This window comes from Anabrus simplex, chromosome 5, assembly GCF_040414725.1.
Source record: "Anabrus simplex isolate iqAnaSimp1 chromosome 5, ASM4041472v1, whole genome shotgun sequence".
In the NCBI taxonomy this organism is placed as follows: domain Eukaryota; kingdom Metazoa; phylum Arthropoda; class Insecta; order Orthoptera; family Tettigoniidae; genus Anabrus; species Anabrus simplex.
This window is the reverse complement of record NC_090269.1, coordinates 346,937,445-346,950,285: the sequence shown is the minus strand read 5'-3', so window position 1 is coordinate 346,950,285 and position 12,841 is coordinate 346,937,445. Positions and strand designations below refer to the sequence as shown.

The following is a 12,841-nucleotide window of genomic DNA, read 5'->3' as shown; positions in this document are numbered from 1 at the left end:
TGCTTTCAGCAGTGTAGCAGTATCAACATAGCTAAGCCATGTTGAGTATTATTACAAGGCCATATCAGTCAATCATCTAGACTGCCGCCCTTGCAACTTCAGAAAGGCTGCTACCCCCCTTTCGATGAACCATTCGTTAGTCTGGTCTCTCAACAGATACCCATCCGATATGGTTGCACCTGCGGCTCGGCTATCTGCATCATTGGGACACGCAAGCTTCCCCACCGCGGGAAGGTCACATGGTTCGCAGGGGAGGTAGTCTATATTATAGGAATGTGATTTCATTCAATGTCCTCTTCAGGCGAAAGCTCTGATCATTTACCTAAATTAATATCCAAGAAAAATATCGTTCATATGAGAAGTAATAACAGTTTATCATGTGTTCCTGTAAATTAAGTTCATGAATATTTCAATTGCTCGGGTTAACATTTAGCAATGCCGAATTGTTCAAAATAATTTCATCTCAGTTTATATTTACTCAAATGATTGGCCTCTCACTCCATTCCTCCATTTCTTAATTTCTACTATTTCTCTCACATTCAAAATTCCGTAACATATGTATGTGTATGTTCAGCCCTCAGCCCTAAGGCTGGTCGGATCCTCAACAGGTCTGCCATCAGCTGTCGTAGATGGCCAAGGCATCACTGAAGAGGCGTATTAGGGAAATTTTAAGTGAGGTAGTTTTCCGTTGCTTTCCTCACCGAGGTCAGAAGTTGCTATTACATATCAGTCTGCCATGCGCACTGAAATGCACGCATGAAAACATATCGGTCCATATTTCGCTTTCAGACAGTGCCACCTTTCTTACAAATGTGTTCACAACCTACATGTTATTGAAGTGAGCGAATATGTCTGCAGAATTGTCCACATTTATCACATTAGTCTGATCTCTAAGAGGTAAAAAGTATTAGCAATTAATTTCAAGACATCTTTATAAATAATATTAATTCATATTCTTGGAGTATATACAAGGAAGGTTCCCACTTCACATCAGGTTTTGTGGTAACAAGGTATGCGTTAACACAGAGCCCCCAGGAATATAACGTAGCAAAGTCTTTCCTTCTGTAAATGTAAAAGTCAATTGTAGTCTGCGTCATATAATTTGGAGGAACGCAAAGAGACTGGCCACTTCATCATACCTGGTTCGATTCTGGAAGACTCCCCTCCAAAGAAAAAAAATCTGTTGATGAACATATGAACTAAATGCATCGTCTGATGAAATACTAGTCCGTTCTTCAATGAGGGTGATCCTTCGAAACAGAATTACAAACAGCTTACAATTTTAATTGAATCGAAGAACATAAAAAGTTGGAAATTTATAATTCTTAATGCTGTTAGTGTCTTCTTTCTTTCGGGGTTTGAGGATGTTAATCACGTTTTCATGCGTAGGTGGAAATGAATGATTTGTAGAGAGTTCCTCAGAATCTGTATTATTACTTTTTCTATATCGCAGAATGGAACATTAAAATTTTGTAGTAAGGTGATATCTAGCTAGGGATAGTGCCTCTTGCTCCAAATAGCAGTCCTCTGACAATCCACCGATCGACAGCTATTTTGTACTTTGTTTACAGGTGGGGAAGTATAGTATATCATTGATTTTAGGTCCATATTCTGAGCCTGATTTGGGCCTCTTTCAAAGCAAATAATAATTAATCAAATATTATCTGAAATACAGTATAATAGTAGCTTCTCACCAAAGATTGTCAGGTAGTTTCCTTCATTGTATAGATCATGGAATCCAATGAAGGCGAAATCCCATTTAACATTGGGGATTGTTGGGGAACGCTTGTATATATCGGACAAAATCTTCGCTTCTTGCTCTGAATTGATGATGGCAAGGTGTGCCCCCTCTTGTTCACAGACATAGCGGGCCTCCTCCCAGGGTCTGCTCACTGTATGATGCTTGTAGTAGGAGCCAACAGCCGGGAAGAGTTCGTAACCATCAGCCGAAGGCTTGCCTGAAACAGCATTAATCCATTAGTGATAGTAACAATCATAAAATTAAGTTTCACCGGTTGATAAGCACAAGATATGGATTCAAGTAACTTTCCTGAAGCTGGTACACAAGGAAAAGTTGATGATAATATGATACTGATCAAAACAAGTTATTGATTGCCGTGTGGTATAAACACATGCTGTAGAATAATTAACAACGTGTGTAACTTTCCTTAGCATGACAGTAGTGACAAATATGGGTAGTATCCTGTGGAACAAATGCTCAACACTTTCCACATTCTCCGCACACCGCGGCGTACCTGAGCGATGGTCGTTGTAGGACCGCTCTGAAAGTCGGTCACCTTCTCATCATACTCGTCCTTGCTTGGACTGAGGTCCGGAGACGTACTTGGCCAGTTCACAGTGCACTGTAGAACTGGTAGACTTTTGCTCTTGCAGGTTAGCATACGTCCACTTCTCTCAGCTGCTTCGCAAGGGCTGAGCTAGATCGTTGGTCTCCCCAGTAGTCTTCAACAAACATAAACTTCCTATTGCGCGTGTAATTTGGTTATAGACCATAGTGTTTTAGTGTGTATTAACAGGAAAACGAATATGGATGTATAGCAACCGGAATTCATTATATGATATTCAGAAAACATTTACGCATTTATTAGGGCGTTGAACAGGGGGTTTAGGGGGGTTAGGACCCCCATGAATTTTATAAAAACAAAATAACAGAAACTAACAATAAACTAAATAATCTTCAGAGATATAATTATTGTAAAACCAACAGATCTATTGAATCTATTTTCTAAGAAGCCCCGAAAATAGGATTTCACATTGTAAACTGAACATACAATTCGCTGTAAAACTGTTGACCTTGATCGTATTCTTCTTGTTCTGTATTTTAATGTAAGATTACGCATGTAGTGTACTGTAATCTGAATACGAACAAAACTCACATGTATCAGTGTCCTTATAATGACAAGTCATGCATGCGCTCACTACCCAAGCAACTTCATTACGTTCTACTACCATAACGCCCCCCCCCCACCACCACCACCACTACATCGGCCGATCCTGACTACGCTACTGGCGTTAAACATAGAATTTCCACATCAAATGATCGTTTTCTCTTTTCTATATTTTATTTTATTTATGAAATACTTCCTCTCATGCAGAGGCTGCCTTGCGACAAAGTATACTTTTACATTTATATTTAGAAGAGAAATAGATATTCTATACTTGAGAAATGTTGAAGGTAACATAATTGTAACAGTGATTTCCTATAATAGCCGCCTCTGTGGTGTAGTGGTTAGCGTGATTAGCTGCCACCCCCGGAGGTCCGGGTTCGATTCCCGGCTCTGCCACGAAATTTGAAAAGTGGTACGAGGGCTGGAACGGGGTCCACTCAGCCTCGGGAGGTCAACTGAGTAGAGGTGGGTTCGATTCCCACCTCAGCCATCCTGGAAGTGGTTTTCCGTGGTTTCCCACTTCTCCTCCAGGCGAATGCCGGGATGGTACCTAACTTAAGGCCACGGCCGCTTCCTTCCCTCTTCCTTGCCTATCCCTTCCAATCTTCCCATCCCTCCACAAGGCCCCTGTTCAGCATAGCAGGTGAGGCCGCCTGGGCGAGGTACTGGTCATACCCCCCAGTTGTATCCCCCGACCAAGAGTCTGAAGCTCCAGGACACTGCCCTTGAGGCGGTAGAGGTGGGATCCCTCGCTCAGTCCGAGGGAAAAACCGAACCTGGAGGGTAAACAGATGATGATGATGATGATTTCTTATAATTATCAGTGAGCCCCTTAAGGCTATGATGGCAATCTCCCGTAACGTTCTAACTGACAGAGACATCTGTTTCCAGATTTTAGCTGCAAAAGCGGGAATCGTTCCCCTTGCTCCAATCATCAGACCTACTATGTCGATTTCCTCTAACCTATTCATAATCAGTCGCAAAAGTGATGTGAGAGAACCCGAGGATATTGTTATTGAACGAAATATGTCACTATGTTTTCAATACAATGTTCTCTTTTTCAGGTATATTCTAGCCCATTCATAGATTATTATTTTGCGCTAAACAGAATAAATTATTAAGAGAACCTGTTATCATTGAATATGAACCATTTTTTAAATATACAGAAGCAATGGTTTACATATCATTGCAAATCACTTACAGCGAGCGTTGTAAATCGTTCACATTTCAAAATATCGGAGTGACTATTTAACTACATTCAAGAGATCTTGTCGAGATTACCTTTTGAAAGCTACAGACTGACGCATGCACCGTACAGGTTAGTGTGTGAATGACGATAGACTATTTTTCTCTGGTACATGTAGACCTAGTTGATAGTTGCGTGTACCGAGCCAGTTGGCCATGCGTTTAGGGGCGCGCGGCTGTGAGCTTGCATCCGGGAGATAGTGGATTCGAATCCCACTGTCAGCAGCCCTGAATATGGTTTTCGGTGGTTTCCCATTTTCGCACCAGGCAAATGCTGGGGCTGTACCTTAATTAAAGCCACGGCCGCTTTCTTCCAACTCCTATGCCTTCCCTAACCCATCGTCGCCATAAGACCCATCTGTGTCGGTGTGACGTAAAGCCACTAACAAAAAATGATAGTTGTGTAATGTGTGCATTTATTTTGTGTGTGTTTTCGAGCAATAATATTTCATCTGTTAAGGTACAGTATCATCATCATCATCATCTGTTTACCCTCCAGGTTCGGTTTTTCCCTCGGACTTAGCGAGGGATCCCACCTCTCCCGCCTCAAGGGCAGTGTCCTGGAGCTTCAGAGCAGTGTCCTGGAGCTTCAGACTCTTGGTCGGGGGATACAACTGGGGAGTATGACCAGTACCTCGCCCAGGCGGCCTCACCTGCTATGCTGAACAGGGGCCTTGTGGAGGGATGGGAAGATTGGAAGGGATAGGCAAGGAAGAGGGAAGGAAGCGGCCGTGGCCTTAAGTTAGGTACCATCCCGGCATTCGCCTGGAGGAGAAGTGGGAAACCACGGAAAACCACTTCCGGGATGTGGAACCCACCTCTACTCAGTTGACCTCCCGAGGCTGAGTGGACCCCGTTCCAGCCCTCGTACCACTTTTCAAATTTCGTGGCAGAGCCGGGAATCGAACCCGGACCTCCGGGGGTGGCAGCTAATCACGCTAACCACTACACCACAGAGGCGACTAAGGTACAGTATACAATTTTAATTCGTTATAAATTAATATGAGTGAAAGTGACAGCGTGTTACCCTACTAAATTATAAGGTAATATATTTCCAGAAACTTATTGTAAATGTGGTTAAGTGTAAGAGAGGGCCATGCACCCTAATTTCGGCACTTGAAAGAAGACAAAATAAAAATTAAATATACAAGTAAATGAATGAAAAAATAGATATATCATAGAAATATGTATTTCGTGAAATACACAGGATGAAGCGAAATTCGCATACTCGGGCGTCGCAGCGCGACTCCTCACATGCTAACAATAAAAAAATGTCTCTCACAAAAGTTCGTCCTGCGAATATATCCGGCAGGAAAAGATCGTTGAAGAGTGGCAATCTGGCAACACTGTAACCACATGTAGGGTAACTACCTCTGTCAGCACATACTAGTCGTGCTGTACAGTTGGTGCAGTGGATAGAGAATTGGGTTAGCATGCAGGAGGTCGAGGGTTCGATTCTGGGTTCATGCGCACTCCTTTTATTTGCAAATTTCCATCGGACATTACATACTGTAATACAGTAAAACACCGTTTCTTAGGTCACATGTATCCTACATTTACAAAATGTAGTAACGCTGAACACGTTGTAACGCATCTAGTAGATGAAGTGGTGCGAATAAAGACGTGCAAAGGGCGTCTTTCAAAGCTGACCAATGAAAACGAATGTCCGTTCATTTCTAGAATCGTAGTATGTAAGTAAAAATTGTTTCTAGAGGACCCGCTGCAATCGCTGTTGACTATTAGGATGCCAGATACCATACCACCTGGACTACATTTCATCATCATCATCATCATCATCATCATCATCATCATCTGTTTACCCTCCAGGTTCGGTTTTTCCCTCGGACTTAGCGAGGGATCCCACCTCTCCCGCCTCAAGGGCAGTGTCTTGGAGCTTCAGACTCTTGGTCGGGGGATGAAACTGGGGAGTATGACCAGTACCTCGCCCAGGCGGCCTCACCTGCTATGCTGAACAGGGGCCTTGTGGAGGGATGGGAAGATTGGAAGGGATAGACAAGGAAGAGGGAAGGAAGCGGCCGTGGTCTTAAGTTAGGTACCATCCCGGCATTCGCCTGGAGAAGAAGCGGGAAACCATGGAAAACCACTTCCAGGATGGCTGAGGTGGGAATCGAACCCACCTCTACTCAGTTGACCTCCCGAGGCTGAGTGGACCCCGTTCCAGCCCTCGTACCACTTTTCAAATTTCGTGGCAGAGCCGGGAATCGAACCCGGGCCTCCGGGGGTGGCAGCTAATCACTCTAACCACTACACCACAGAGGCGGACTGGACTACATTTACGAAATAAAAAATATACGCCTCAAACCAGGATCGACCCCTTCGACCTCCTGTATACTAACCCAAAACTCTAACCACTGCACCAACTGTACAGCACGACAAATACGTGTTGACAGAGGTAGGTACCGTACATGTGGTTACAGTGTTGCCAGATTGCCACTCTTCAACGTTCTTTTTCTCCCGGATATACTCATAGGACGAACTTTTGTGAGATATATATATATTTTTATTGCTGGCATGTGAGGAGTCGCGCTGCGACACCCGAGTGCGCGAATTTCGCTTCACCCTGTATACACAATTATTTAAAATTCAACTAAATGCCATCAAAACACACATTCCCTCCCATTATGTTAGCTATAAAAACAATAAATTGAAGGGCTTATTTCCAATGTGATGCAACTCCACTTTTTTCGGATATCGAGCTGAACATGAGATCATGCGGAAACGTACTTATTCGTTAAAATGGCATCTTATCTTCTTATCTTAATCTGTTTACCCTCCAGAGTTGGCTTTTCCCTCGGACTCAGCGAGGGATCCCACCTCTACCGCCTCAAGGGCAGTGTCCTGGAGCTTCAGATGTTGGGTCGGGGGATACAACTGGGGAGAATGACCAGTACCTCGCCGAGGCGTCTCACCTGCTATGCTGAACTGGGGCCTTGTAGAGGGATGGGGAGATTGTATGGGACAGGCAAGGAAGTGGGAAGGAAGCGGCCGTGGCCTTAAGTGAGGTACCATCCCGGTATTTTCCTGGAGGAGAAGTGGGAAACCACGGAAAACCACTTCGAGGATGGCTGAGGTGGGAATCGAACCCGCCTCTACTCAGTTGACCTCCCGAGGCTGAGTGTACCCCGTTCCAGCCCTCGTACCAATTTTTCAAATTTCGTGGCAGAGCCTGGAATCGAACCCGGACCTCCGGGGGTGGCAGCTAATCACGCTAACCACTACACCACAGAGGGGGACTAAAATGGCATCTAAAATTTCTATTTGTTTCCAAAGTGACGCAACACCCCGATGTTTTTATTTGCAAAGTGCCGCAACTCCACCCAACCAATAGCCCGATGCACGTATATCACGTGACCGCTTACCGCATGTGGAGGAGATGTGCTCTTATGTCGTGGTGTCGTAATTTCTCCGCGGTTTTCTGTAACAGTAGCGAATATTATTGCAAATGGTGACGTTTGGTGAAGAAATTGAGAGCAGGCAAATCATTACGTGCGGAAAAGGAAACGAATACTAGCAGAATGGCAAAAAAAGGACAATACTGAATGGTTTATTTCCAAACTGACGCATTATATTTGAAAGTTTTAGCACCTACAATGTAACCTAGCCTACGCCGGTCCGCATAATTTGCATCTCCAGTCCCCCGTTGGTCCCCCCTCCCCATTTTGATATTATTCCTCGCATTAGGATTTTAGCCACAATGGCAAGCTCAGTTTGCTGCATAGAAGAAATGAAGACTCTCTTGTTATTAGGATCCCATTTATTAAAACATGTCTCAAGAAAATTTTAATTGCTTTGAGATGCGTCACTATGTAAATAAGCCATTCAATTAAGCACTGATATGAATGCAGTAAAAGAAAGTTTATAAATGATAACTTGAATATTTTCAACATATTCCTGAAATTATTATTTTTTCTTCGGAATCCTTGGATTAGGGGAGGAGAGTATTGCAGGTGGTCAATGGTGTGTTGAATAACCATTAAATACTGTATTGATGGGATGACAGTAACACACGGCGGTCACTGTTAAGTACCTAGGTGTTAATATAGGGAAATATATTCATTGAGGTAATCACATCAACGGAATTGTAAAAAAACTTATTGATCTCTTCACATGGTTACGAGGCTATTTAGTAGTTGTAGTAAAGATGTAAAGGAGATGGTATAAATATCATTGGAAAAACTTCAATTAGAACAAGGCTCTAATGTTTGGGGAGCCCACCAAGATTACTTGATACGAGAACTGGAAAAGATTCAAAGGACTAAAGAGTAGCGTTACAAAATTGTTGCGAAGTTTGGGCTGGGAGGACTTGGATGTAAGGAGACTAACACGTTTACTAAGCGTTGTGTTTCGTGCCGTAAGTAGAGATGGAACGACGTTAGTATACGAACAAGCGTGAGTGAAGAGTTTAAACGTAGGAATGATCATAAAACGGAGATGAATTTGGAATTCAAGAGGACAAACTGGGGCAAATACTCATTTATAGGAAGAGGAATTAGGGTTTGGAAGAACTTACCAGGGTGGATGTTTGATAAATTTCCATCTTTGAAATATCTTAAAAGAAGACTAGGTGAACAACTAACTGATAAGGCATCTGCCATCTGGGCTAGGGCCCTAAATGGAGATCAGTGGCGATTTAATTTTATAACATCCAAATTTATTACACGAATTCCATGTGTGAAGCCAGTAATTTCTGCTTTGACCTAAGGGAACACGTTCAGAATAGACCTTTCCCTCGCAAAAGTCATTTTGTGAAATGTATTGTGACCGTTCATTAGCATGCCATAGGCATGTTAGGAGGTTTAGTTAATTATATATGCCGTTTTCCGCAACATTCTGTGACATATAATGTAGTAATTAGCAGTCTACATGTCGAACCGGGATGTGATTTGCGATATCCCAGCCCGAAGTGAGCAGTTTTCTGCGCTGTAACGAGAAAAGGATAGCGCAGTATTGCTAAACCTTGAAATCGCGCTCTCTTTTCGAGCGAGCGAGAAGAAGAGATGACGCTACGCATGGAAATGGAGGTTGTTGGAGACTGGGCTGAGTGAAGGTGTCTTAACCCCTGAGAAATAAATGTCCACTACTAATTCAACACCGCATTCATTGGTGCCACTTCACCATAATTTACTAAAAGGAGGAAGAAGAAGAACACCTTCATCTGAAATAATTTTTGGAAATTTATTAGTCAGGTCTCATTCGAACTGATGCATTCAATGCTAACAGTTGATGCATATAAATCCAATACTTTAATAATGGATCGGTAATGACGCTTGTCATACAGTAGTACGCAGATTAAACATGACTGCTGAAATCTGACAACGTGTGGAAAAAAGTGGGAGATCTTGCGTGATGAACCATGACGCGTGATTTTCTAAAAGGACGCTTTTGAGATTGTGAATGACCCACTGATCGCTTTGGTTTTATATGTTTTCAGTAGAAAGTAGAGGTCATAAGCTATAATTTGATTGTTTTCACATCGCTGATAGACTCGGATTACCGGACCTTCATTTTCAGCAGGGGCATGATTTACCTCCCCCCCTGATCATTTTGTCCGGAGGCTATAAGTAGAGCCAGGACCTAGATAGAGTATCCCATTGTCATTTGTGTAGCTGCAGTACTAACACGTTAGGAGTGAACTTGGATATCAGTGCATGAAGTGTTGTGTCATAGAAGAAAAACATATTCGTGCGATGTAAGGTATCGCGAAATAAGCCGTGTGGTACCAGACAATGTACAATATTAATGATTAGAAGCCTAATCTCAACAACTTATATTTTAAATAACAACAACAGTCAGTTGCGGCTCGTGACGCAATCATCAGTGAAAGGGCAAACGCGTCAGGTTGTTTAGAAGTAGTGAGGTAGCTAATTACGTTCAGTAATCAATAGTGACCGATCTAAACCATTTTAAGAGCGAGTGACGTTCAGAAAAATTAAAGAACTATCCCTGATAAAATTAGCGTTTGCATACTCCATGGACACTCGTGGTGATAGATTGTGTGATTAATGGGAAATGAACAGTGATTTCTACGAACTTGCCACCATTTGCTTTAATGTACACTGACTGACAGAGCAAATGCAACACCAAGAAGGAGTGGTCAGAACTTTATGCCAATTGCAGGGTAGACTGACGTCACTGAGGTATGCTCATGATGTGAAATGCGCCGCTGTGCTGCGCACGTAGCGAACGATGAATGGGACACGGCGTTGGCGAATGGCCCACTTCGTACCGTGATTTCTCAGCCGACAGTCATTGTAGAACGTGTTGTCGTGTGCCACAGGACACGTGTATAGCTAAGAATGCCAGGCCGCCGTCAACGGAGGCATTTCCAGCAGACAGACGACTTTACGAGGGGTATGGTGATCGGGCTGAGAAGGGCAGGTTGGTCGCTTCGTCAAATCGCAGCCGATATCCATAGGGATGTGTCCACGGTGCAGCGCCTGTGGCGAAGATGGTTGGCGCAGGGACATGTGGCACGTGCGAGGGGTCCAGGCGCAGCCCGAGTGACGTCAGCACGCGAGGATTGGCGCATCCGCCGCCAAGCGGTGGCAGCCCCGCACGCCACGTCAACCGCCATTCTTCAGCATGTGCAAGACACCCTGGCTGTTCCAATATCGACCAGAACAATTTCCCGTCGATTGGTTGAAGGTGGCCTGCACTCCCGGCGTCCGCTCAGAAGACTACCATTGACTCCACAGCATAGACGTGCACGCCTGGCATGGTGCCGGGCTAGAGCGACTTGGATGAGGGAATGGCGGAACGTCGTGTTCTCCGATGAGTCATGCTTCTGTTCTGTCAGTGATAGTCACCGCAGACGAGTGTGGCGTCGGCGTGGAGAAAGGTCAAATCCGGCAGTAACTGTGGAGCGCCCTACCGCTAGACAACGCGGCATCATGGTTTGGGGCGCTATTGCGTATGATTCCACGTCACCTCTAGGGCGTATTCAAGGCACGTTAAATGCCCACCGCTACGTGCAGCATGTGCTGCGGCCGGTGGCACTCCCGTACCTTCAGGGGCTGCCCAATGCTCTGTTTCAGCAGGATAATGCCCGCCCACACACTGCTCGCATCTCCCAACAGGCTCTACGAGGTGTACAGATGCTTCCGTGGCCAGCGTACTCTCCGGATCTCTCACCAATCGAACACGTGTGGGATCTCATTGGACGCCGTTTGCAAACTCTGCCCCAGCCTCGTAAGGACGACCAACTGTGGCAAATGGTTGACAGAGAATGGAGAACCATCCCTCAGGACACCATCCGCACTCTTATTGACTCTGTACCTCGACGTGTTTCTGCGTGCATCGCCGCTCGCGGTGGTCCTACATCCTACTGAGTCGATGCCGTGCGCATTGTGTAACCTGCATATCGGTTTGAAATAAACATCAATTATTCGTCCGTGCCGTCTCTGTTTTTTCCCCAACTTTCATCCCTTTCGAACCACGCCTTCTTGGTGTTGCATTTGCTCTGTCAGTCAGTGTATTTAAAGTCATTAGTGGATCTTATTAACAGTAGATTCCTTTGAAAAGTACATAAACAGTGTTTATTAACTGATTTCCCATTTTGCCTGTATGTTCGTGAGTGATCATCGAACCCCGAGATCTGGAGATTACAAGAATCGCGCCTAAGTGCCTACGATCATTTTCTACAGGGAACGTCCAGAGACTCAACTATGAAGACCACAGTTCGAGACATGGATCGGGTGAGGATAAAGAAGAACCAAGGACTATCCAAGAGAAGAGCGCTCATCATAACTGAGTAAAAATCTAAGATGTACCCCGAGATGACAGCAAACCATACCCATCATTTGATAAGTACACATAATTAGAATATATTTTACCACGAGATTTGCATGCCAGTAGCAATTTTATTTTGTAAATATTAGAATGTTATAATTAATCATATTAAAAGTAGGGAACACTATACGTGTGTGACTGGGAAAGATTTATTAATTTAATTCGGGTTTTCAAGTGATTTAAGAGTCCGACTCGTTGGCTGAATGGTCAGCGTACTGGCCTTCGGTTCAGAGGGTCCCGGGTTCGATTCCCGGCCGGGTCGGGGATTTTAACCTTCATTGGTTAATTCCAATGGCCCGGGGGCTGGGTGTTTGTGCTGTCCCCAACATCCCTGCAACTCACACACCACACATAACACTATCCTCCACCACAATGACACGCAGTTACCTACACATGGCAGATGCCGCCCACCCTCATCGGAGGGTCTGCCTTACAAGGGCTGCACCCGGCTAGAAATAGCCATACGAAATTAATTAAAAAGTGATTTAAGAATAATCATTGATATTTAGTAGGCTTACTTGCACGAATTATTATATAAACCCCATAAATTCTTAGTGTATATGAAGCACATATTTGGGAAGAATAGCGACTTAGCTAAACTTATAACTTCTTCGTAAGGTTAATATCTGGTAAAGATTTTCGCAGTAGTTTGAATATAAACTATCTGTTTGCTTCAAGGTGTTTCAGGTATTTAAAATCCTGTATGATAATAGATGATCATTAAAGATGTCCCAATCCGAGGTATTATGTGAATTAAATAGATATGCGAGAAGAATTAAATAACCTGTAGAAGGGAGTCTTCTCTGTAAATTAAATGAACGCATTTGAGATGCAATGGTCTGATATGGGAGGGTGTAGTTTGTGACATGTTTGAAATG

The 12,841-nt window shown here is 43.9% G+C and overlaps 1 protein-coding gene across 1 annotated transcript in view; it reads right to left on the bottom strand.

The window, feature by feature from the left end:
* The window catches only part of LOC136874893 (uncharacterized), a 74,295-nt gene that overhangs the window by 39,984 nt on the left and 21,470 nt on the right, over window positions 1-12,841 (bottom strand). Inside the window, exon 4 of the mRNA XM_067148598.2 lies at window positions 1,695-1,958. Coding sequence (XP_067004699.2) covers window positions 1,695-1,958 — 264 coding nt within the window. The remainder of the gene's footprint in view (window positions 1-1,694; window positions 1,959-12,841) is intronic.